The sequence below is a fragment of the Diceros bicornis genome, chromosome 10, assembly GCF_020826845.1.
Source record: "Diceros bicornis minor isolate mBicDic1 chromosome 10, mDicBic1.mat.cur, whole genome shotgun sequence".
Classification (NCBI taxonomy): domain Eukaryota; kingdom Metazoa; phylum Chordata; class Mammalia; order Perissodactyla; family Rhinocerotidae; genus Diceros; species Diceros bicornis.
In genome coordinates, this window is record NC_080749.1 from 8,074,681 (window position 1) to 8,102,338 (window position 27,658).

The 27,658-nt window shown below is 38.6% G+C and overlaps 1 protein-coding gene across 3 annotated transcripts in view; it reads right to left on the minus strand.

The window, feature by feature from the left end:
- CNTNAP5 (contactin associated protein family member 5) overlaps positions 1-27,658 on the minus strand; it is a 757,303-nt gene that overhangs the window by 123,747 nt on the left and 605,898 nt on the right. For all 3 annotated transcript variants that reach the window (XM_058548782.1, XM_058548783.1, XM_058548784.1), the window contains 3 exons: positions 20,032-20,188; positions 4,166-4,293; positions 3,813-3,983 (listed from right to left, as the gene is read on the minus strand). In XM_058548782.1, coding sequence (XP_058404765.1) covers positions 3,813-3,983; positions 4,166-4,293; positions 20,032-20,188 — 456 coding nt within the window. The remainder of the gene's footprint in view (positions 1-3,812; positions 3,984-4,165; positions 4,294-20,031; positions 20,189-27,658) is intronic.

Genomic DNA, 27,658 nt, shown 5'->3' on the forward strand with positions numbered 1-27,658 from the left:
CTTTGTTGAAGATGCTATATAAGCTGGAGTTCTAAGTCATCTCTTTGAGTTACTCATTTTTCTCTGGGTATCTCCCATGTATACATGTTAATAAACTTTTGTTTGTTTTTCTCTTCTCAATCTGTCATTTATTACAGGGTCTCAGTCAAGAATTCCGAAGTTTAGAGGGAAAATTATCTCTTCTCCCTACAGGCTTTAGGGAAGGCTACCTCCCTGCCAAGTATAAGGGTGGGCCCTGGAAAACCCAAGCTGCAATCTTTACTTTTCTGGCCAGAGGCACTGGTTCATAGGTGGTCAGATGAGTTGCCTATCAGGAGGATTTCATGGACAGATGGTAAAGAAGTGATTTCCCATCAGCTATAATGTAGCTCTCCCTTGAGAGAGAGCTAACCTTAGACTGAAGTAAATATTCAGAAGTCAGAGCAGAGAGAGAAATAAACTAGAACACTGATAACTCTGTTAAACTGCTGAATCCAACCAGAAATAGTGTCCCACCAATTCTGAACTTAGTCACATATCCCAGCACCAGTGAATTCCTATCCTTGTGTCTACCAGTACAAATTGAGTTTTCTTTTAATTGCAGCCAAATACATCTGGTTGGCATATGGGTGTCACCAATGCCATTTTGCATAAACAAGCACTGAGGGGGTGAAGAATTTGCTCACAATTAGACTCAGAAGAACAGAAATTTGCATCTGCATTGAACTCTTTCCTCTATGCCATGCTGACTCTACAGAGCCATTTCCTTCTGCTTCCCATCATCCACGCCAAAATATCTATTTCTATCTGCACAGCCATTGTGAGATAATTGTCAAAATAGCTAATGTATTTTTTCTCAGTCTCATTTGAAACACATCCACTAAGACTTGAGGACATAGTGAAATATTTTGCTTTTCATAGAACACAGACTAATCTCAAGGCTAAAAAATTCAAATGTCTTAGTTGGAAGTGACCCAGAAGGAAATGGATTGAAAATTTCACTGAAACTTCTTGTTCCCTGTCCAACAGTTTGCATATATCAAACTTTGGAAGCTTCTGCTCAGATAGTTATAGAGAAACACTCCTTGGGGATGGGAGAGAAATCTACTCTGAGCCACCACATCTGTTTAAAGGCCATTTCCTTTCTAAGTAGCTGATGTGTAGAGATATCTTGCTATGAAGGCTTTAGGGTGAAAATTCCATCTGCATAAAAGGCATAGGATGAGTGTTATTATTAATAAGAAATGCAAGATCCCTCCCATTTGTTTATTTTTTTCTTTTAAATAATAATAGAACAAAATATCTTGGAAAATATGAGGCCTTGTACTTTAAAATTTTTTATATAACACCCTCTTGTTTTGAAAAGTATATGTTCTCCAATCTGGTGAAATAGGGTACACCGAACAATTACATCTATGAATTTTAAATTTTCATCAAGTTTAATATTACCTGCACTTAAAACATTTTTGTACAACTCAAAGGACAAAATATAGTACCAGGAAGTACAAACAAATTGGACATTGAAATGTAATTAACACTAAATCTTCACTCATTATCTTGTGATAATATGCCATGACATTTGCTGCTGTTTTAATGAATCAAAAGGCCTTGGGGCCTGATTTTTATTAAATTTACACTGAGGTTATTATACCCATATTATGAAATGGTTGGCACTCAACTGCACATTTTCAGAGCCCAGCCAAGTTAGGTATGAGGGATCTTATTTCACACTAAAGCCACAAGAGCTTCCTCCCATTAATAGACTAAATTGTTGTGGAGTAAAAGGAGGTGAAGACTACCGATTAAAGAGAGCTCTTTCCTTGTATGTCTTGTGCTGTAACTGCAAAAGAAACACTTAGCTGCTTGGGGATTGGCAGAAAACTTGTACCATCTCCTGCCACCAGTGCTTTTGTCTCTTTTTCTGGACTCTCAAATTGCTAAGTTGCTTTTGCCAAGATATTACCTGTGCTTTCAAGGGTATTTCATGCAGTCACATCATTATTGTAATATGGTCAATTGCTTCAATCAAACTATAGAAAACATCCATTTAGATACAGATAAATGAGACACCTAATGACAAGCATGAGTCCTCAGGGCCATGGGTATAACAAGGTCAAGACGGTGGGAATGGTCCACCGGGTGTATAAGAAATAAGGGGGTACACTGAGTGTGGAGAATCAGAAAACTAGCAAAAGCAACTAAAAGTAGATCTGTTTTTTTATTATTGCCATGAACCAGTAATTCTAAACATCAGTGATAAAACATTCCTCCACTAAAAATAACTTTTATTGGTCTAAGTTCTACCAAATGCTGATGTTAGTATGAATTTTTAATAATGTATATGTAAGCTTCAAATAGCACATTTTATTACTTACCACTTAATAAATATTATATTCAAGAGGGAAGTTAATACAGCGAGTCCAGATATACCATTGTCTCCTAAACATGCAGACTCAAATATACGTGTGTTTTTTAAGAGTAAGAACTCAAGTTCTAATTTTTAATTTTTACAATTATTGTGCTATCATTGTTTAACTCAAATCTACCATTGAAATGCATGGATGTACAGTTCCACAGGGGTTGTGGACACAAATTGCATCCAAAGAGACCTCAAGCAACTTCAAACCCTCAGGAACTCTGTAATTTTCACCAGATAGAATAGTAATCATTGATGAATTTTCTGGTGAAAATATTTTAGTGATTTTTTTGATCACAGAAATATTTGAAAACAGCTAGAATTGATCCTGAAAAAAAACCACATGGATAGTGTTGCAATTTCTTGAATTTATTGTAAAATGGAATTTTTATGAATGTCCACCAGACTTATCCCTGTATTTAAAATCTTTTCTAAAATTTGTATATCTGTTGCTTAATGTGAAAAATATTTTAAATTTAAAATTAATAAAAAGTATCCTTTGATCAATATGAGAGAAGATAGATGCACAAGTCTGATTATATTCTCTTTTGAACACAAACATGCAAAGAAAATCAATTTTGATGAAATCATTGACAAATTTGCAGAAGTCAAGTCTAAGGAACAAATATTTTAATGTTATTACTATTACTGGAACAAATTAATATGTAGGTATGTTTATTCCCGTTTTATAAAAAATGAATTAATGTAATTAAAAAGTATTTATTATATTTTCTTTTTTGAACTGAACTATTTTTTATTGGCATAATTGCATATAAAAGTTCAATAATGGAAAATTTCACCATCTGCATTTCTATTATTTTTCATTTAACTTTATGATTATTACTGAATATAACTTGTATATAGGAGATGGGATGTTGAAAAATGATCCACATCCTGGCATGAAATTCACTAGATACACTGTTCATGGCGAAGTGGTAGAGAAACAATGGGAATTCTTATTGGTCATCACAGGCTCCTTGTGGTGGGGAAAAAGTTAGGAAATTACTTTCAGAGCAAAAGTACAACAAAAAGGAAGACCCCAAATATGAATGGAGTGTATAATAATAATACTTTCAGCTTTCTATGGAAATTGTAATGAAAAAGGTCTGTGGTGTGGAAGCTTAAAGTCACAAGTAAGAAATACCCAGGGATCAGATAAAGGACATTGTAAGGGGGAGGTATCTCTGGGATTTGGGGGAAAGCACTATTTTGAAAAGAAAATGACTGACTAAATACTGAGAGGAAATAATAAAACAAAAAACATTAGAAAGAACTAGAAATTATCATTGCTAATTTTACAGATGTCTAGTGAGATTAATTTGATAGTACAAACATGCACTAGTTGTTGGTGGCAAAGATCAGAGGAAAACTTCTTCTGTTGACCAGTTACATTAAATTCATAAATGAGGGCACTTACAGCTTATTTCAAGTCGGATGAAGTCTTTAATGCCAAGGTTTTCCAGGAAAACTCCAGATAAAGCCGTGGTTTTAAAAAAGAAGGAAATATCAGCACTGAATTCCGCATGGAAGGTAGGAAAGTGGAGGTAAGAGGCTTCTGTATAAAATGAGACCGCATTCCAGAAGTGTCCTGCAAATGAGAAAATCCTTAAGCATGAGGGTTCATTGTTTTGGCATGGGGTATAGGAAAGCATTGGGCACGTGGGTAATTTTCAAGACTGGGAGAACACTGCAGGGAAAAGGAATCGGGGAATAAAAACATCTCGTGCTTATGTAATGCAGAGAGAAAGCTTCTTTCCATTTAGTACTCACGGTCACCATAGCAACGCAAGGGACCAATTCTCCAGGCAGCTTCTGAGTTTGATCTGTTGGTATCAGTGATAACTATCTGAGTGACAGGCAAGTGGTCTTTGAAGGAAAGAAAGCCAGTATCATTTGTCCTGCAAAACATAAATTTAAGAAAAAGTGGAGCAAATGTGGATAATCTAGTGTCTTTTTACCAAGACTCCCTTTTCAACAGTGATTTGGGTGGTTGCAGCAGGGTGGGGGCAGGGAAAGGGATAACAGAAGGCCTTTCATCTCATAAGTATGTGTGAAAGGCTGGTATGCCAATTACAAAACTCATGGCCAGCTTCCAAAAACAAGTGGATTTTACGTCTTCTCTAACTGTTTCCAGAAACAGATAGTTTACACAGCTTGCTGCTGCTGCTTGTAGCTGAGAGCACCCCACCTGCCCAATGCTGTGCTGATGTAACATTAAACCTCTCCTCTCTTTCCATAGAGAGATCGGCTATCTCAGTAACTAACTGGAAATGAGCATCATAAATCCCACTTGAAATCACTCCAAGGAATTGTTTCAGCCACCTGCCAACAGGTTTTAATCAGCTTAGGATGTTTCTTATCACCTTTTAACTCTAGGTAAAAACAGTCTTACAGTCTTTACAGTTACTGGTTGTTGCTTTTCATTTTGTTCTACGTTTTAAAGATCTTGGTAGTTAATGACTCTGGCTTCGTCCAGAAACTGACTAGTCACCCTTTGACAAGAAAGTTAAAAATGAATAGGGTTAAGCTATTTTTTCCCTCTTTTTAAGTTGTGTTCCTCAACTTATGGTAAGGACCACACCATTTAAATGAGTAAAAAAATGTAGGTAAGAAACTGGTCTTGAATGAATAACTCTTTTGAGCCAAAAATATACTAGGGGATAAGTATATTTTTCCCACATAACACCCCTCTGCAGTAGGTGCCATTATTGCCATTCACAAATGAAGAAACTGAGGCTAAGACATTAGATAATTTGCATAAGGTCACACAGCAGAAGAGGCAGAGGCCAAGTCACATTCTTGGAATCCATCCCACGCCTAAATTTTACATGTATGCGATGGATATATGTTAATCTCAGCTGAATTGAATCAATACAAGGCAGTCTGAGAACTGCACACAAATGTGCTGGACTCCTCAACCACAGAGCCTCAGTTAAGCACAGGATGGATCATTTTGCCTGTACTTGGGAATTGGGTGACACAGCACCAATATTCATGGCAAAGTATCTGATGTAGCAATTTGATAACAAGAACACAAAGGAGCAGATACATATTGGCGCTCTCTCTCTAGCCACAAAGAAGTCACTTAAAACACTTACAATCAATGTGATATATATATATATATATATATATAGTGTTATATATATATAATGTAATGAAATACATCATTTACATATCATTTACAGTTCCTAGTTTAGAGACAAGAAAAATAATATCACAAATTATTAATTGGGGAGGCATGGCAAGGACCAAGTAGTGTGATGAAGTGCTTTAAGGACATAGCTTTAGAAGCACACAGATTTGTTCTGGAATCCTAGTTCTTAGCTCTGTTAGCTTGAGTAAATCATTTCATTTCTGAGATTCCTCAGTGTTCTCAATTTTAAAATTAAGATAACGTCTACATCACAGAGCTATTGAGAGGATTAAATGAGATTATACGGTCATTTAGCATGGTGCCTGATCTATGGTAAATGTTCAAAAGTGGTAGTGGCCATACTATTTTAGTTCTCATCTTTGTCGCTGAACCACTCTGCAGCCTCAGGCAAGCCAATTCATCTTTTTATGCATCAGCACTGATTCTGTGTTGGAGATCTTATACTATACAGCACATTGTGGGAAATTAAATGTTAAGATTTGGCATCTAACTCATGACATTTGGAGGAAAACATATCAATTCATCTTGGTTATAAATAAATCAAATATTCACCTGTACACATACCCCTACAGGTCTATTAACAAAAAATGTAAAGAAATGCACTATCCATTATCTAAAATTTGAGTATCTGTATTCAGAGGCCATTCAAACTACCTAGAACAAGACTTTTGTTTCTATTTGCAAGCATATCTATGAATGATACATAGCCACAAGACAAAATTTGAGTTTTCTCATTCCAAAATCTTTTCGAGCAGAGATTTCAAACTAAATTCCAAGTAGCAAAGTGAAATAAAGACCAAACCCAGGTCCTCTCCTGAAGGCACTCTATATTGGTATAGGATTTTATTTCTCCTCATTTTCATTTTTAAGGTGAAAATGGTAGGTTCTGAAGGTTGTCCATCAATGCTAATTACCGCCTTCCTCACACACTATGGCCTCTTGTCTACATCAATTTGATGTCCTTGTGTCAAAGTGTTGGAATATACAAATAGCATTCCAAGAATGAAAATCTCTTCCAAATAGTAGAGAAAAAAACTTCATACTTAGTTTCGTGACACAAGGCACATTACCAAAAACACTTTTTATCTGAAAATTTAAAAAACAAGGAAACTTTCTCCAAAGTTGTTTAGTGCTATAGAAACAGATACAAACTCAAATGCCTACAGGGTCCAGGCAAGTAATAAAAATGAATGAAGCCAGCTTTATCTCAGATGATAAATGGAACCTGACACACAGCTTCAGTGTCAGAGAAAAAAAAGAGAGAGAGAAAGACTGGTAGAGAGTAGATGTCTCGTCTAAGGAGGACAGTGATATCCATTAGTAACAGGTAATTATGCTACTCACGAGTGTAAGACCAGGGGCCAGACTGGAACATTAATGTAAAAGTTCTCAATTTTTAAATCTTGGCAATGAATTTAAAATTCTTAAAAAAAAAAGTGGTGAGAACCAACTCTGCATTGGCCAATCAAACTCAGGTGAGGGCTCTATTCAGCCTACAAGCAGCCTAGGCATCATAAGGACTTTGTATATTTATTCATGCTCTTAGGGTCATATTCAGAAAAAAATTGGATTTAATTTAATTTATGAGTCATAGGTATGACTCAAACATTTCAAAACATTAATGGGTAGAACATTTCTGGAGTGGAGGATGGTAGTGAATTTTAGCCATAAGAAAATGATACAAATTATGGTGCTACCTATGGATAGGCAAGGAGTCTACAGTTGTCAATTTGACTTTCGACACACTAATTTATTTTTCTTTCTATTTTATGTGAACTTGCCTTCTCAAAGGCAAGCACTTTATAGACTTTGTCTTCCTTTGGAGTGATATGTGAAGCCCTTCATAAGGATACAGGGTACTTATGTCCTTTGTAAGTACACAGGTGATAATGTTGTAGTAGGACAGCATTGCCATTCACATCAGACTGACATGGGCTGAATACGTGTGCCTCAACACACTAGCTGTATGATGTCAGTGAGGTCACTCTTGGCCTCAGTTTTCTTATCTCTTAAGTGGGGATAATGATACTAATTTTATATTGTTGTATAAATCAAAGTAGATAATGTATATAAAACAGTTAACACAGTGACTATCACATAGTAGAGACTCAATAGTTGTTGAAATTCCCAGTAAAGATTGAAATAAAAATGTGAAATACAAAGAATATTTAAAAGAATAATCAGGAAAGGGAGCCCCACTGTTGGCATGAATGAGCAAACCAGCCAGCGGTTCCAGCTTATGGAGGCTCTGAGGGCACAAGGACACCTGGTGCTCAAGAAGCACACACGACCTAAAGGAAACAGATCCGTGTTAAGAAAAAGACTCAGATATTCTCGAGAGCTAAAGTATGGTTTGGAACTAGTCCATGTGTCTCCTCTCAGACTACCTGAATCTCGGGATTTCCCCACATTCAGCATTGCAGAGTAGAACAGGGGCCTCTGATTTCTTAGTGTATCATTAGAGTAAAGCGTGCTGAAAAGCCACATGTTGCCACTTGGTTTCACCAATCAGTTTTGGTTAACTGCTGCTCTGTAAGCTTCTTTCAGTAGAGTCATTTGGGTGACTGAGCCTCTTAAGAGGGTTTCTTTTTCCTTTTTATATCTTTCTCTTTTTCAGTCATGCAAAAGTAACAAAGTATTATGCATAAGGTAGACAAACCTAGAAAATTATTCTAAGAACTCAAGACGTCAGCTCCCTTTGAAGCCCTTGTGTGAATCTGAGTGAATTAGTCTCAAGAGACTCTGCACACCCTTCCCTTGGGTGGGTGACATGATGCCCTCCATTCCCTGTGGCTGCAAAAGAGGACTGCCTAGGAAGGCGCCCACAAGCAACTCTGAAGCCTAAAGTACTGTATGCAAGCTTGCCAGTAATTCTATCTCAACTTTGGTTAAGGCAATTATTTCTTTGCTGTCTTCTTTCTTAAGATGTCCAGATAAAAATGACATAGGGGATTAGAAGACAAAAAGCTCAAAATGAGCTTAAGGTCACTTGGTTGCCAACAAAAGCAAATGCAAGCATTGACTGTGGTCACATATACAAGTCCACACCAGGAGATAATATCTATCCAGCTGTGTCACACACTGACCAGATCATATCTGGAGTCCTGTTTTCAGTTCCTAGCATAAAAACATGGGAGGAAAAACAAGACAATTTTGGCACACATATTTTTTTGTGTGTGTGAGGAAGATCAGCCCTGAGCTAACATCCATGTCAATTCTCTTCTTTTTGCTGAGGAAGGCTGGCCCTGGGCTAATATCTGTGCCTATCTTCCTCCACTTTATATGGGATGCCGCCACAGCATGGCCTGACAAGCGGTGCCTTGGTGCGCGCCCGGGATCGGAACCTGGGCTGCCAGCAGCGGAGCACACGCCCTTAACCCCTACGACACAGGGCTGGCCCCTTGGCACATATTTTAAAATTTCAGAAACTATATTTTTCCTATAAATACTCTAGTAATCTGAAACCATAGGACTCCTCTCAAGTGTGTGTAAGAAAACAAAATCAGATCTTGGTATATGAACCCAGCCAAAGTTTACCCAATGACACTTTGCTGGTAAGAAATTAAAATGGTCCTCAAGACTTTATGGGTGTAAAACTGATTTAAAAAAAATACTACCACAGATGTAGACTTTTGGAGGCATAATGTGATGAGCGTGCTTTGCATATGAAAGAAAGAAACATTCAGGAGTGCCCTAAAAGTTACCCATCTAGATTGTGATCTGTAAAGATGTAGGATTCAGGAAGCAAGTACAAGATTAAAAGTCAAAATTATTGGACTGTATAGCACACACTTGTGATTCAAGGCCACTTGGGTACTGATGAATCCCATATATATATATATCTAAGTTTCTAGAACACATCAACTGTGTTCTCCAAACTCTTCAAATTTCACCAAAATCAAATCCAGTTCCTCTTCAAAAATGTCCCCAAACGTTCTAAGTCCTTCTTTCTTTCTCTGAACTTCTGTCATAACATATTTTTGCATAATTCTTTCCGACATTTATTCACATATTGACTTGTGTGTGTAATTCTTGTTCGCTCCATTGGAGAACAGGTAGATGTTTGTAGACAATAATCTTGACATTAATCAGCAATATGTCTAAAACATGGGCCCATCTGTACACACCGTGACTTGCCTCCTCACCGTGACTTGCCTCCTCTTTGTCCATGGCTAACACTTTATCCTGTATTTTCAATACCATTTTTTCTGCCTTCTCAAAGCACTTTCCCTTTCAGGTAAGCTCTCCTTTTATCCAGCACCTTCCAATTCTCCTGCTCTCCTGGCTATTTCTGCTTGCTAGATTAGCATGCTTAAGCCTTCCTCAGCCCTACCTCTCAATATAGTTACTTCTCTTTCTCCTTCTCTATTCACAGCCAAACTTCTTCACAGAATTGTCTGCATTCTCTCCCTCATCTCATCCTCCCCCTCTCCTTCTTCCTCCTCAAACTACCACAATCAGTCTTGTCTCCTTTCCCTCTACTGAAAATTCTCTCACTGAGTTGCTAATTTCCGTGGAAGAGTCAGCCCCTAACTTATTCCACTTTGTTGCAGCATTTCACAGTGTTGCCTTCTCTCCTGCTACACATACACATTTTTTCATGAACATATATTCACAAACTGCCTACTAAACATTACCATTTGATTTCAATAGTCATCTCTTACTAATATGCCCAAATCTCCTCCACTTGTCACCAGCTTCTCCTACTTGTCTGTGTTAATTCTGTGAATGACTTCCCCCCAGGCTCCCAGTTACTGAGGCCACACACATGCAGGTCTTCACTTCCCCTCTTTCCCTCATCTCCTCCCTCATTCTTGACCAACAACTTTCACTCATCTCACCTTCTTTATACCTCTCCATTCAACTGCCTTATCCTCATCCTCCTGGCATCAGTTTTATTTTGAGGCCCCAGAACCTCTGCCTAGGCCTTGGCAGCGGTTACTAAACTGGCTCCCTGCTGCTAACCTCTCTCCTCTCTTCCTACCTCTCATTCTTCTCCATACTACTCCCAGGAACATACTTACAAATATGAACTATGATTCCTGCTTTATTGCCTAAAACCTTTTAAGTCTCTATCTCTTACAGGTAGAGTCCAAATTCCAAAATATTTAACATAATAGAGTGGACAATAAAATGCTATTTAAAACCACAATTGCCTTTTACAGAGAGGAGTTCTCTCTAAAGAAAACGATCCATAAATTAGAGGTATTGCTTGAGTTTGGGGCTGCTATTCTTAGCACCTACTGATGGTTCTGGGGTTCAGCTGAGCACCTCACATGGTTGGAACTGAGTCTGGGAGCTGCCTCTTGCCTTTCCTGGTCATGAGAGCACTAAAACAGAGTTTTGCACACGATCTTATTTAATCCTTGGAACAACTCTATGATGATGTCATAATCATTACTTGCTTTGTACAAGAGAGAAAACTGAGGTTCAGAGAGGTGACAAAACCTCAGGGTGCATCACTTGCAAATGGAGAGGCAAGGATTTGAGCCTGGATTTGAACAGCAAAGCCTTTGCTGTATGTAACCACCATGCTCTCCTGTTCTCCAGGCCTAGTCTCGCTGCTACGGAGAGTGGCTCTCTCTCATGAGTAGAAGCCGTTTCCCACATTTAGTCTACATCTTCTCTGGGCAGTGCTGGAATAACAGTGCCAGGCCCTGACTCCTTGAGCTGTCCTCGTGTGTCCCGGGCTGACCATCCCCATCCCTTTCATACAGGCTTTCTCCACACAAGATACAATTCAATTGATTAGGTTTCAGTTTACTAATTTGCAATCATTCTCCAGCCCTGCATTCCCTGAGATTACACATGGGTCACCTTGACAGGAATTGTGGGAGTCCACAAACTCTTTAGTTACACATTTACAAGCAATCTCTTGGTTTATTTCTGTTGCAGGCAGATCCATCCATTACATGATGATTTTTACTAGTGAATGTTCAGAGGGCAGCCCCACTTTTTGGAGAAGGGTCTGCAGTGTTTTTTCCTTATTCCACCTAGAGTTCGATGGCTGAATGATATCTTTGATTGTTCTGGCGTGCTATTTAATTCTCATATCTATTTGATTACATATATGTATGTATACTTTTATTAGAAATTAGTTTCACTTTTATAAATCAATGTTGCCTCATAGTTTATTTAAGATGTAAAAATAGAGAGAATAATAATAAAAATGGTGACTAACAAATTTTGAGAACCAACTATATGGCACATCTGCTAGATGCACAAATGATTGCTAACTCAGCCAGTACTCCCCAGAGATAGATTTGTTTTTTTTTAATAAAATAGAAACCTGAAGCTCAGAGGAGCTAAATGATTTAGGCTCTATAGTTAATAAGTGACAAATCCAGGATTTGATTGTCCCATTACATAATAAAATATTACTTACAGATAAATTACATTTTACATCCAGAAAATGAGGATGCTGCAAGCAAAAGTAGCTACATTGTATGTTTCTAAGTGTATTACATGTATTAGTTCATGATATTTTCAGTAAACACCTACAAGGCAGATTTGCAAGGGAGATAGAACTATTTCTTCTCCTTCTTCCTCCTCTTCCTCTACCTCCTCCTCCTCCTTCTTCTTACTGATGAAGACTCTACGCTTTGAAAAAAATGCAGAGACATTAGGATTTGTCTGTAGTTGGCCGAAAGTGTTGCCACGCACCTTGGAGGCAGCACTAGGCAGGGTAGAAACAACAAACACAGCAAGAAGGAGCTGAGGGGAAGCCAAGCATCACAAGGGTCCTGTCAAAGCTGTCCCCTGAAGCCACATGCTGCTAAGGGTCCAATCAAATTCTGAGCAAAAAAGGTTGTAACTAACGTTTCCCTGTGTGGCCGTGTTTTGATTCTAGCGAGTTCTGCATATTCCTGTGGTAAAGCTACCTCCTCAGGGAGAGGATCATTTCACCTCACAGAATCAGCGGGACCAGTGCTGATTCCTTGTGGACTGCTGCAGCCCTAAGTCCCTGCAGCAATTTGGCCATACCTATCAAAATAGAAAAGTGGATAATTAATTCTAAGTTATGATTCTATTCAGTAAAATAATATATTTTTTTTTCTTGGTAAGGAAGATTGGCCATGAGCTAACATCTGTTGCCAATCTTCTTCTTTTTGCTGAGGAAGATTGGTCCTGAGTTAACATCTGTTCCCATCTTCCTCTATTTCGTATATGGGACACTGCCACAGCATGGCTTGACGAGCAGTGTGTAGGTCTGTGCCCAGGATCCGAACCTGCGAACCCCGTGCCACTGAAGCAGAGTGCGTGAACGTAACCACTACGCCAGCCCCTAGAACTAATAATATATATTTTTTTGGGCGGGGAGGAAGATCAGCCCTGAGCTAATATCCATGCCAATACTCTTCTTTTTGCTGAGGAAGACCGGCCCTGAGCTAACATCTATTGCCAATCCTCCTCCTAGAAATAATAATTTTAAAAATGGAAAAAAGTATAAATCAAGACTCAAAAATATTCATTGCAGCATTTTTTTCTAATACTGAAAAATCATTTACAAATAAAATGTTTATCATAAAGGAATGGTAAAACAAGTTGTGATATAGCTACACTATGGAATACTTTGCTGCCATTGAAATGGACCTGATTGATTCATTTTCAGGCTTATTTCATGATGCCAAGTATAAGATCTCCAAGACATATTTTATGTGGAAAAAACAAGTTGAACAATAATATTTTTAACCTAATCTCACATTTAGTAAAAAATGAACAAACATATCTTAATAAATATTGTATATGCATAGAAAGTATATATATGTAGTATACATATGTAGAAGTATCCTACTTACCCAACTATTATCTCTAGGAGTAATATTTTACATATGGGGTAGAAGTAAGAGAATTCCAAGTGGTAGTGATGGAGGAGCTTCTACTTTTTAATGTAAATATTTATTAATATTTATTTAATATTTCTGAAATCTTTGAATTTTTAAAAATAAAGATAAAATATATTTATTCTGTAATAAAAACTCTTAAAATTAAAAAATCAAGAAAAATAATCCCTTTTATGCACTATTGAATATAGACACCTAAATTTGGTGGATCAGAATTGACAATTGTAAGCAAACTTGCAGAACAGACAAAAGAGCAGCTCATCTAAGTAATTTGGATCTTAGTAAGAGCTACTGTTAGGTGAGAAATGCCGTACACTTAGTGACGAGCAGGCAAATTAAAATAGAAGCCAAAGTCTCATTGCATTTTTAAATGGAATTTTGATATTTTGGTATACAATAATAGTCCACATCAAAATATTGTACAAAATGTATTATATAAATGTAAACTCTTAACCTTGATACTGATTTTGAGTTCTGTTTCTGATACTCACCATTTTGCAATTACTCAAATAATGCAACTCCGCAGACAACTCAGAGATAACATATTTGTACAGCTTGACAGATACCTGAAGTAATAGAAGCCTCGTTCTACAACTTTAATTATTTCCTACAAGCATAAAACACAGTATTTTACAGCTATGTTTTGTTTTCCAGAGCCAACAGGTCTTAAGTTGCTTAGATTAGAGATTTTCCCAATAGATAATAGGACGTGGGCATCATTGAATAAAAAATAAATAAAACTCCTTAATACTACCCTTGGCAAAATATCAACTATTTTACTCCATCTGGAATTCTACAGTTCTCAAATGATATGATATGACGGTCTTGAATTTTCAACCTCTGGTTATAAGTTCTTTTTCCCCATTTTTGTATTGTTCCTTCTTTAATGAATAAAACAGCAGACTATAACTACCAAGTGGAGGGCATATTTGTTTAGCAAGAGAGAATGGGGAGAAAGGAAAAAAGCCCATTTATTCATTCTTTCATTCACTCATTCACTGAGCAGTTAATGCACGAAGAACCTACCATGTGTCAAGCTTCTCTCCCATGCAAGGTGCTGGCCCTGATTATATGGCTAGATGCACGTGGGAATTCAGGGACTGAGTGAGTAAGAACCCAGATAAACTCTTCATAATTTCTGCCTACTTGGGGCAAAGGAGCTTCAAAAACTCAATAAGCAGTGAAATAGCTCATTAACAGATTAATGAATAATACAATTCAACCAGCAGAGATTGCACAATATTATTTTCTTAATAAGAGATGGATCCTTAATATGTCCTGAGGTGATCCTTCGCTTTCGCTCAGGCTTCAGGATTCCAGCCCTGTCTTAGGATACCACCCTTACTGCACCAAGTCTGGGAATCTCAGAGGTGGAGGTTTTGAAGAAATCAAAGGAGATCTGAGAGATCAAAGAACAGCCTATATGAAGAAACAGCAAAAGCCTAAACCCCTTGGATATATCCAGCAGCATCCTCCTAAAGGTAATTGTCTCATTAAATCTCATGGGAAAGGAATGAAGGGCCTTTGTGAAGGACAAGGTCCTCGGACTGGAGTAGAAATCAATTTACTAAAGACAAAAGTTGAAGGCAAAAGTATAAAAAGATAACTTTTGGAGCAGAGTGATCAATTCTAACTTCTTTTTAATAGCCAGGAGAAAATTAATCTGCAGCAAAAAGTTTAGGTTAAACTTTGGGTAAATATTTCTTATGAGATCATAAAAGGTAGGTAACAGCTAAGAATGAAGTGAATACCAGTTAATCCCAGAATAACTGTGTCCTGACCTGCCAAAAGAAAGAGAGATAAAAATATGTCCAATAGAAGTCATTCACCCATTGTTCATTCATGGATTCAGCACCATTTATTCAATAATTTCTCTGGGGCAGAGAAGTGGAATCAAGGGCTAAAGAGTGGTTTGAAGCTCCAGGATTCCACCTACTAAAAAAAAAAAAAAAAACCCTAAAAACATCCTGTTCTTTAAGAAAAAGAATAGTATCCCTTTTTTGGAAGATCAGATGACTAGAATTTAAACCTTAGACCATTTTCTCTTCTTATTTTGTGCAATGTAACTTTATACAGGGTGCATTAAGGGCAAGAGTTAAAGAACAGAGTTACTAAAGATCAAATAAAAATGTCTGCTGTTTCTTATGAATAAATAAAAGAATGTTCTGCTGTTAAGCAAGAGAGCTTCACTTTAGTTCTACCTGGCTGTTTGGATGAGAAAGCTCTTCATTGGGGTCAAGGGCCATCACCAAGAGGCACGCTTTGAACAATTCCCCTGCCTTCTCCAACTTGCCACTCCAACCATTCTTCTACCCTCTACACAGACAACTGTTTTTCTACCTCCCACACAGCCCACCACTCTCCTGTGCTATCTCCAGGGGCTGTAGGCTGGAGCTATCACCAGAGTTTTTTTTCCTACTCTCAATAGTCTATCAGTCTAAAGTAGCTGGATCAAAAAAACTCCTGGTTGGGAGGATTTCTACAGAGTGAATCATTAAATTGAAGAGAAGTTCCTTTACAAACAATCATTAACTATGAAACTTATTCATTACACGTTTCTTCATTTCTTTTTTTTTCTTCCTGTTTAGTTGTTTGGCTTGGATAGAAACTCCTGAGAAGTCAGCTCCATAGCACCCCTGATTCAGACGTCCAGTTGAGGCTTCCCTTTAGTCTAAGAGGGAGTTGTGCTTTTGGTAATAATTGAGTTTCTTCTCTTTTCTCTCTCTACCCACCTCCATCTTCTGAGCTGCCTCACTTTTACCCACCCCCACAACATACACTCAGTTTCCTCATTTACTTAGATCTCACTGAAATATATGACAGCAAGTTACTCAGTTATAGAGATTTATTAAGACTGAATAAAGTATTATCAATTACCAGAGGCTTGGAAGATGGCTGAGGTTCCCTGAACAGCCTGACTTAGCAGAAAGAAACATATACATCGCCATGATGTGATTTGAAAGGCCCTGGGAGAAGTCTCTCTGGCATCTTCACTGGCTGCCATGACTCAAAATCCCAACTTAGCAGTTCCTTTGATGTAGTCAACAAGACCATCCTTGGATTCAGCTGGAATCCCAAGTCTGCTCTCTTAACCAGGCGACCTTACTTAAGCCACTTATCATCTCAGAGCCTCTATTTCCTTTTCTGGGAAAGGAGATAATAAAACCAACCTCAAGTGTTGTTGGGATAATGATATGAGATATATAAAATACTAAGAACACTTCAGTATATGATAGGTAATATTTTCAAATGACAATCTCATTTAGTAGTTGTAATATATTAAACTGCTATCCACTAGATGCTATACCAGCTCAAATCAGTTTTCTGATTAACTTTACCCAAGAGCAGAAACTTGAGAGAGTTTCACAAGGTAAAGACATCTGAGGATTCTTAGAAGCAGTCACAACATCAGTGATACTAGAAGCGACATGCAGTCTGAAACAAAACTTTGAAATGTGTGGAAAGCCAGATTGACAACATGTTAGCCAAGAATGAGGTTGGAAGAACGTTGAAAAACGTGATTAACTATCTCATTGTGTTAGCTTTTGTACTTTCTTTCTTCAGTACATAATAGAGTTGAATAGAAAAATAATGAATGCATTTTCACAAGACTCTGCCAGGTCTCATGTCTGAATGTATATTCTACGTCCACAATTCTTGTACAGACAAAGCTACTTCACATACAAAGAGCTTCATGACCTGAATTCTACCTTCCTCCCTGCCTTCATCTCCTGTAAATTCCACAGAAGAAAACTGTGTAACAACCACACAAATATAGTTGTGTTTTGGGGAAGTGGTGATTTTTATACTATTCCACATTTCCATGTTTGAGCACATGGAAGTCTCCCCTACCTGTACTACACTAGCTTTGGCTAACTTCTTCTGGTCCTTCAAAACTTAACTGCCACTTTTCCTTGAAATCTAACTATCCCAGTCCATACCCACCCCAGGTCCGGGCACATCTGTGCTCACTCATCTCTTTTAGCAAATTCATCACACTGATCCATTTATTGAAAACTACCTTTTTCTTTTCTACTGTTCTGTGAGTTCCTCGAGGGCAGAGGCTATAAGGCCCTTGACTTTCTCTGTATAGCAGACTTCTGAGCCTGGCACAGAGTAAGCACTTGATAAACATGTAATAAATGAATAAATGTCAGATGGAGTAATATGTACAGTTGCTTCTGTAACAAATTATTTTCCAGAGTCATTTATCACAGGATATGACTTGTCCTAAGACAATGAATGAAACCCAGAAGAGTTAAATCAGAATCTCAGCCTCTGCTCCCTCATGAGAATGATAGAAGGAACTTCCTGATCTCGTCTGGATTTTGCCCCGCTATGCTCAACCTGTTACTCTGGGACACCCATAGGTGAAGAAGGCATCCTAACGAAGAAAAGTTTGGTTCATTTCTTTTGATCCTTGGTAGGTTGGTTGTTGAACAAAACCTAAATCTAAAATCAAATGCCAATGTACTGATAGAGGCCACTTTGCTACAGAAAGTGGCAGAAGATGGAGCTTTTTCTCTGGCTCTAAAGGAAATGGAAAGGGTTGTGAAATATTCAATAACTTCTATGCTAATACTGGTATGGTGACAACAGAATTGAGGGAAGGGATGTTTTGAAGAGTTCCTCTGAGTGCAGCCTAGATGATTAAGTTAAGTCAACATATAATGGGTTCAAAAGTTAGCGAACTAGTGAGTGGGTCAAAGGAGGGAGAGGCTAGAATTTAAGTAGAAGAGATGATCAGTGAAAGTTCTGGAGAAGAGGGTATGGAGGCACTTCAACACGATGGTCTCATCTTCCATGTTCAAATGATGTGGTGCCCTTCTCTACCACTCCCCTCAGTGTTCAGTAAATGAAGCCCTGGTCAGTTATTCCCTAGGAGGGAAGGCACTGAAGCAGTGCTTATTAGGGAAATGGCTACACCATAGAAAGTGAAACGGTGGGCAAAGGTCACGAATTCAGCCACAAAGGGAGTGAGAGTGGAAGGTAACGAGGAGAAACACTCCCCTTCTCAATGACTCTATATTCTACCTCCCATATCATCTTCTCTGATTATACACAATGAAATGAAGGTGTTTCCATTCAAGTTTATAAAGCGAAAAATTTCAGATCCTGCACAGTGAAGGGGAATTCATGAATCCAAAAAGATAAGTGAATCTAAGCTGCTGGTTGCAGAAGATTTTGAATATGTTTCCTGGCAACACACCCATTTAACCCTTCCACATATATTTCTCAAGCTTGTATATGCCACTTTGTGATCACCTCTCCTCCTCAGAGATCTTCTGAATTCATCTATTCAGCTAACTACCACCAAGTTCCTACTGTACAAGGAGTAGGTCTTAAAGGATATAATGTTAAAAGAGGCATGGTCTCCATCTGCGACATGAGTTATATTTGATTTGCTGTCATCCATGATGCTGTGATAGAGGTCACTGCAGGGTAAACTGGGGCCTGTGGAATGGAGAAGTCCATCCTACCTCCAGTCACCTTCATCTGATTTTACCCAGGTGAAGATGTTGAGGTTAGGAGAGGGCACCCAAGTAACTTGCTCTGGGGCCCAAGCAGTCCCACAGCATTCTGAAGAGGTGAGCCTTCTAGGAGGACTTAATGGAGCCAAATGTTTGGTCCTTTCCTCACTGAACTGAGGATTTGACTCAACCTTAAATTTCTTTCGAAACAGTCCCTTGCTGTTATGAATTTGAGCACTGAAGGAAAAGTACTTAAAAGAAATTTCAGCTGGGTTGAGAGCAGCTTGACATAGGAATTCTTAATTGTATTTGAGCAGCATTTGATGAAGCAAGCAAAACTACAAAAGCCAAAACCAAAGAAAGACTTAAATTAAGTCAAAACAAAGGTCGGTTTGGAAACGTTCTGTGCACATTTTCATAATCAATTCAGTGAAAAATAAGCATTCCACCTGAAAGACAAAGGAAAAGTAAATGTAATGGACACGGGAACTTTAAACTTTATTTTACAAAAGTGACTTGGTGTGGGAGAGTAAGAGAGACTCTGACCCCAGATATAGCTGAGTTCAAATTTGGGATCTATCACTTAATAAATATGTGTGACCTTGGGAAAATTATTTAACTTCTCTGTAACCTACATTCCTTAACCTTAATATGTAAAAATGGGAAAATATACAGAATTAATAGATTGTTGTAAGGATTAAATAGATGCTTAATAAATATAAATTTTCTTTACTATATTTTTATTAGCCATAAAAGGGTAGGCTGATGACTGAAACATCAATGGGGAAATGGGACAATGAAGAAACAGTCTGTATAATTACACATCTGTATCTCCCTCACTCTCTCTCCCAAAACTTATATTCCACACATTATAGAAGCACTGACTAAATTAAAAAGCTAAATATTATATTCCATTCCTTTGTTTACAATGGAATATTCAGAATATAAGAAGGTGGTGATGTGACAACATGCTTTCTGTTACAAACCTCAGCAACAGCCCTAAAAGCACTAGAACTGGCCATTTTCAAAGTTAAAAACAACCACAATCATCAGGGAGCCCTAGTTCATATTGAATTTCTCATCTGTGTCCTTCTCTCTTGAGGGAAATTTTATGCATCAACTAATGTGATTCCTCCACAGCTGCAGAAAGATCATGATTCCCATTACCATTCATCCCTGTCAGCATCACAGTTACAAAAGTGTCGAACATCCAGGCAACTCTCGTCCAGGCCACAATCACACTGCTGAACTCCAGGAGGAGCACCTCCCCAGTAAAGGTGCCTTTCATTGGACCGCCCAATCCACCAGGTAAACGGTGTTCCATCTGAAAGACAAGACATTCCACAAGTCAGAGCAGCCTGAAATAGCACACAGGGCGTCACAGAAACTGACATGAAAATGTCTTAAAGAATATATATTATATGTATTCTCCCTTGCTTTCCTCTCTTCCCTTCTCTCTTTTTTTTCTCTCCTTCTCTTTCTTTGTCTTTCTCTCTGTTTTTATAAGTATCTATGTATCTATACATATATACATATTTGCATATATACATATCTGTACACATATATCTATGTCTGTACATACTCTCATGTAAACAACACTTTCGCAGAAACTATTAATATAGCAGGATACTGATTAACCACAATGTTCAGAGGCAGGGTCACAAACTCAAATGCTTACAAATCAGGCAGGTGTCACAACTGAGTAAATTAGGCCAGATTTTATACCAAATAAATTTCATAGATAGATAAAAAATTAATTTCCTGTTAAAGATTAGCCTGACCTTAGTCCTCCGTTTCTGGTAGAATATGAGGAGGGGTGGACACCAAGGCGAGGGGAAACTGTTGGCCCAGAGAAGAAGGTTGCCCTGTCCTACATCCCACTGATTTCTGTCATGGCAGAGACCAGCCCCAGCGCTACCATATCTTCTGAATTTGTTTTAAGAGAAGTCATAAGTTTCAAATTCAAAGATATGGATGAAACAAATAAAACTGTGAAGGTTAATACTGCGTGGGCCAAAGTCCTTCTGAAGATGACATGTAACCCATACAAAGCTGGTATGCAACCTCCAATTTCTGATTTATATAATTGACAGAAGAATATTTTTGAGTTTTGTCCATGTCAGTTTCTTTCTTTGCAAAGTTTAGTTTACTAAAATCTGTTGGAGTTTTCTTTCGTGATTGAGAATATTTCAGTAAATTAGAATTATTATTCAAAAGACAATAATGTATCTAAAGAAAAAGATGTAGGTAGAGAGGGAGGTGTTACACATGATTAGGCTTATTGGGGTTAGGCCTAGGTTCCCTTTAGAAATTTCTGTTGTGTTTCTGTTTGGCACATAACAGGCACTTAATATGTGTTTATTTAAAAAAAATATTTATTGGGGACCATTTTTCATGATTTACCATTTTAAAGCAGAATAATATTTGTCTGAGGATGCTACTAGGTTGGAAATTTGCCTAGTCAAGATTTAATTTTGCATGCGACTCCTGATTTACAAACGTATAATTTACAAATTACCCATGTATACAAATAGCAACAACTTTTCTGAATTGCTTTCACGGCTATAGTCCTCAGGGAAGTCACTGAGGCAAGTAGAAAGAAAAAAGACAATCTGGAGCTTCTGATAATCTGTAGGTCATGAAGAAAAAAGTTAAGGAAGATATTATGAAAAGCAGAAGGATCTTAGGGGGTGGTGATTCAGGGGTTAGACAGCCTGAAGGACTATTCTCACCCTAAAATATCACTCTTCACTCTGCCTAAAATATTTTAAGCCCCTTTATTATGTTTTAAGCTAGAATTCCAGTTACAGATGTCTGTTAACCAGTGTCTTCTTTTTGAAGAATAATTTTCAATGGTATAAATCCATTTTCTTCAGTTTCAAACTGCTATAAATCATTGTAACCTAGTTGAAATGAATTGTTTTCTTTCTCAATTCTAGCTCAGATAAGCCACAGTCAAGTGGCTTAGAGGGCCGGTAGGTGTATGTAGAGCATAAAGCACTTTTAAGACTGGGGTATGCGTAGGTGGATCACCCCAGTGTGTGAGGCCAGGCAACACAAGAGGGAAACATTGTATATTTAAATATGTTTGCCAATGTTGGCTTTGGGTCCAAGAAATCTCTTTACCTCTCCCCCTCCTCCCGACACTGCCCAGGCCTCTCCTTCCCTAATCTACAATCTAGATCACATAGTAAAGTTCAATGGCATCATGGATTATTTTTGTTTATAGGCTAAGCCAAGGTTGTAGTCATATTAATAGCATCATTACTAATGAGATGGTTTCTGAACAACCAATTTGTGCAGAGCTTCTGGTGTATATGTTGCCATCTAGTAGTTTCACCAAATCTTACTGAGTCTCTTAAGACCCTGGAAGTTCCAATAGCAGCACAAGACTTGGTTTTGAATCCACCACTGTCTTATACCACTGAGGCTTGGGGTCCCCTCCTCATATCTGGCAATTACTATAAAAGTTGCAATTTATTTTAACTGATTGACTATCAAGGAACAAGGAGAAAGGACGGGAAAGAGAAAAAAAATATACACACACACACATATGAAAACAGGAGGGTTATTGCTAAATTTTCCTCTCAGCTGTCCCATCTTTGTGTTTCCTTCCCTGGGGAGGACTAGATAGAGCACAACAAATGAGGAAACTGAGGATCAAAAAAGGTGACAGATTTGCCTTAATTCATGACACTAGTGATATAGTCAGGAAGAGAATCTACACCCTAGCTGCAAATTTTGGCCATTGGAGAAATTAGATTTTTTTTTCTCCTGTCAGAAAATTCTTTCAAAAGTGAAAGAACAAAGCATAACTATAAATATATATTTTTAAATATATGCATTCATCCAACAAATATTTACTGAGGATCTATAGTATTCCAGGCACTATTCTAGGCACTTGGGATAAATCACTTAAAACAAATCAAAACAAATAAACAAAACATGGCCTCAAAAGCTTACACTATAATTATGGGAAATAGACAATAATAATAACTAAATGATTTAGTATTTAGTAAGGGCTAAGAGTTATGGAAACAATATAGCAGGCTGAGGGGATCCAGCTGGTGCAAAGAAGGCATGTTGCAATCCTAAATAGAGTGGTCAGGGTAGAACTCGACGAAAAGATCAACTCTGGGCAAAACTTGAAGGCAGGAAGCAAGTTGCACACGGCTGGCTACCTGGAGAAGAGTGTAACAAGCAAAGGAAATGGTAGATGCGAAGGTCTAGGAGTAAATCAGGGCCTTTCCTCAAATCTACTACCAGGTTCTTAAACTAGGATTTCCAAAATTTTGAGGAAACTCTAGTAGGAAGATTTAACAGAAAAAAGGGGAGCAGAAAACAGGCAAAATAGAACTCATAAACTCATATTAATCAGGTTCTTGGTTAGAAGCTAAGAATTCTCTCTGATAGTTCCAAGCCAAAAGATATTTATTAGGAAGTTACCAGGCTGTCACAGAATCATGACCACAGAAGAAATGGGCTTTAGGCTAATGGGCTGACCATGCCGCAGACCCAGCCTGATGAGGAAACCCTGCCCAGTTCGCTGCCCCTGAACAACGACTGTCAGGAGACACACTCAGCTGAAGCTGACATGCTGCCAGCATCACAGCCACTTCTTTCTAAAGGTCTCCAGCCAGCAGGCCCTGCCTCCCCAAAGAGAGGAGTTTCTGTGGCCCCTGCACGCACAGAGCAGAAGCTCTACGCAGAGCCTGCTTCCGCAGGGCTCACCTTCTGGTCAGAGGTTCACACAAGTGGTCTGATTGGTGAAGCACAAGGCCCTCACCTGGGTGCCCACTCAGAGGGAGATTGGGGATTTGAACTCTGACTTCACTGCAGAGGCAGGATTCAAAACGTGAATTTTCACTAACACAGAAATGATACTCAAAAGATGATAGGAGGCATGAATAAGACAAACATCCATTACGGAGCTAAAAAGACACTTAAATAGTTTTTTTTTTTTTTAATTTTATTTATTTATTATTTATTTTTCCCCCAAAGCCCCAGTAGATAGTTGTATGTCATAGCTGCACGTCCTTCTAGTTGCTGTATGTGGGATGCGGCCTCAGCATGGCCGGAGAAGCAGTGCGTCGGTGCGCGCCCGGGATCCGAACCTGGGCCGCCAGCAGCAGAGCGTGCGCACTTAACCGCTAAGCCATGGGGCCGGCCCAAGACACTTAGTATCACTTAATGGATCAGTATTTTAAACTTCTGAAATCTCGCTTTCTTCTATAAAATGGGGTTATTAATTCAAATATTGACCTCTTTTGAGATACTTCTGATAAACAAAGGATTCTGAGATGTGCGTACGTGTGTTGGGTGTGGAGGAGACAACAGTTTTGTTCTGACAGCCAGGTAAACACAGAGCAGAATGGGGAAAGCTGCCTCGCACCCTGAGTCTGCCCACTGTGAAAGGAATACCCACACACTGCTTTGTGCTTCTGGGGCCGGAGGCTTGGGGATTGCAGAGGCCTGTCCCTTGGCAAGGAAGCAGTGTTTTCATGCACAGCCCCTGCAGCAGTACACACCACAAGGACTTCCACAAGAGAACCAAGGAGAAGAAGGTGGAAGAACTGGGGCCCCTGGGAGACCCCACCAGGAATGCTGCAGTACTCACTGAGACCTCAAGGAGGTGGTGAGGTGCTCAGAATGCAGGATATAAAAAAGACGACTAAAGTGTTGCATTAATTTGCATTACTTCTACGCATTTGGACTTATTATTGTCATGTGACCTCATGTGTACAAAAGTCTGGGAAAAAATCAGCTTACATATATGCTAAAAAAAAAAAGTCCTCTAAGAAAGTATGTGGCAGTAAGTGCCCACAGAAAGTGATCATGTGCCCTTTGTTAATACTAAATAGAATATCACCAGACAAACATCAATCATACTTACCATGCAGCAGACTTATAAAAGTGACAACAGGAAACATTATCTATACGAGCATGTCCTAGGTTACAGACGGATTCTCAAGTGCTCTACGTTATGTTAACCCATTTAATCATCACAACAACCCTATGAGTTAGGTATTATTATTATCCTCTACTTTACAGATAAAGAGACTGAGGCAGAGATAGATTAAATACCTGCCTGGAGGCCATACAACTAGAAAGTTCAGAGTCAGGACTTGAATCCAAGCATTCTCACCCAAGAGTCTGTGGGCTTACCCCCTGTGTTATGTCACTGTGCTCTGATACGTGGGAAAAGAATTCATAGCTGAAAACTTATGGCCTTTCAGCAAAATATGTATGAGTGATTTAAGTGATAAGACAGAACTAAAAAAATTATAACTGATGGATAATTTCTTACATTCACTAAAATAAAGACAACACAATAAATAAACATGTTTAACTTCTCATACATTTAGACACAGTAACAATGGCACAATAGAATTTAATGTTAGCGTTGCTTGCTAGAACCTTCTCAGGATTTCTCCACCCCAAGTTTCAAGGAGATAATCACAGGTGTGTTTGGCTTTGTTGCTGACATGCAAACTGTTTACACTAGGACTTCCTTTCAAACATTCAGTGTCTTTCTCAGTTTCTTTTTTTTTTTTTTGTGAGGAAGATCAGCCCTGAGCTAACATCCATGCTAATCCTCCTCTTTTTGCTCAGGAAGACCGGCTCTGAGTTAACATCTATTGCCAATCCTCCTCCCTTTCCACCATCCCCCCCCAAAGCCCCAGTAGATAGTTGTATGTCATAGTTGCACATCATTCTAGTTGCTGTATGTGGGACGCGGCCTCAGCATGGCCTGACAAGCGGTGCGTTGGTGTGCACCCGGGATCGAACCCGGGCCGCCAATAGTGGAGTGCACGCACTTAACTGCTAAGCCACCGGGCCAGCCCTCTTTCTCAGTTTTTATTCACAGTTTTTTATGTTCTTTTCCTAGGACTCGAATTGGTCCCCAAGTTTGAAAATGGTTAGGATATTTGACAAACAAGTGAAAATAGAAAATTGCATCATTTATCATTTAATCCACTTGGCATAGTGGACTACACAGGGCTTTATGGCCTTAAGTTTGTCCACAACAACTCCTTACCAGACAACTTCTCTCAGCTCGTTTCAACACAGTGAGCCTCTTTACTGCTTAATCGGAATGGGGTGAACCTCAAGACTCTGCACCCTTTCTCCAGACCTGGGCTCCACTGTAGAAACTGCTGGTTGTACTTTACCTCCCGTGTAGATTGCCAGCCCACAGGTTCCTATTTTTTCTAATTATCCTCAAGAAGATAATGCAACACAAATTTGGAAAGGAATTCTCACAATTGAGTCAAAGGAAAATGGAAATGAAACTGCGTGTTCTAGAATATCTTATAAAGGGAATTAAAATTTGGGGAGAAAGTGTGTGTGTGTGCGCATGCGTGTGTGTGATGAGCAAGAGACAGAGAGAGAAGAGAAGTAAGAGAAGTAGGAAGAAGAACAATATCTTCATCCTTCCTTTTGACCTCAGAAATCTGAGTCCATATAAACTCCTTCAGGAATAGTTTCAGGAAAGTATTATATCCGAATTTAAACATTACAGAAGGTCAAATCTAGAAGTTTTGCAAATGAGTGCATAAGCATACCATCCTGCCCCTAAGGTTTCCTCACGTGGAACATTTATGTGATATATACACTGGGAAATGGTTCGGGGAGAGAAAAATCACAATAAGTTTTATAGAAGACTTAAGCATAAACCCAACCTGTATATGCTTAGCTCAAATTATGATTTTCCTCATGTAAGAAATTTAGGAGAAATCATGAAGCAGATTAGTTGCATGATTTTATGGCTTAACCACTATGAGCTGTTGAACAGAATGCAAATTGGAGATCCCTCTTTAATTTTGCAACTGTTTAAATCAAAGTCTTGACAACCTGGGAAACAGGCACAACAACCTCCCAGTGACAACTACTGCTACAGCCAAAAAGAATTTGGCCTGTTCCCACTGCTATGAACAGTCCAAGTGCAACTCCAAACAATACCAGAATGAAGACAGAAAGTTCTGCAAATGCATAAAGACAGTGCTACCCTGTGGAGCTGTTGTTGTCATTGTTGTTATTGTCTTTATTTTATTTCTAAGTTTAGAAGTAGTATGCTCATAGCCTTAGAGCCTGGTAAACTCAATATGCCAAAAGGAAGAGTTGACCTCATATTTCTTTTACAACTTCAAAAACGTCTACACTGATCGGCACATATATGTTATAGTGAGTTCAGGGGAGGAGTAGACATTGAGCACTATTGATGTTCGACTTGATCTCGCTATTTACTTTTCCCCATGGAATGTGGACAGAAATGACAATCGGTTCAGTTCAAAGTCTAGACCTTAAGAGGCCTGCATGCTTGCACTTGCTTCTAGGGAGTTTCTCTGACCATGACCATGGGAACATGTCTCCAGATATTCATGGCCTCTCCAACTTGGGCCCCAGAATGTGGGACATGAAGCAGAGACGTGAGAGCGTGAGAATAAGTACTGAATACTGTATATGCTGCTGAGCTTTGGCAACTGGCTTATAGCACTATTGTGACAACAACTGATAAAATATAACTTAGATATCAACCACATAAAATAAAATTCTGCAGAGATTATAAGCAAGTAAATTGAATGATCAATGATGGCCCTGCTTTCAAAGCATTTGCAATTTGGTTAGAAGCATAAACAGACATATAGGGCGGATGAGGAAAATAAAGAGAAATATTAATTCTGTTTTGGCCCAACTAATTATCTACTTTCTGGTCCGTAATGTCAGTAGTTATACCAGGCACTTTAGCCGTCGCTCACGAAGTCACTCCTAGTACCCTTCTCCAGCTGCCCTT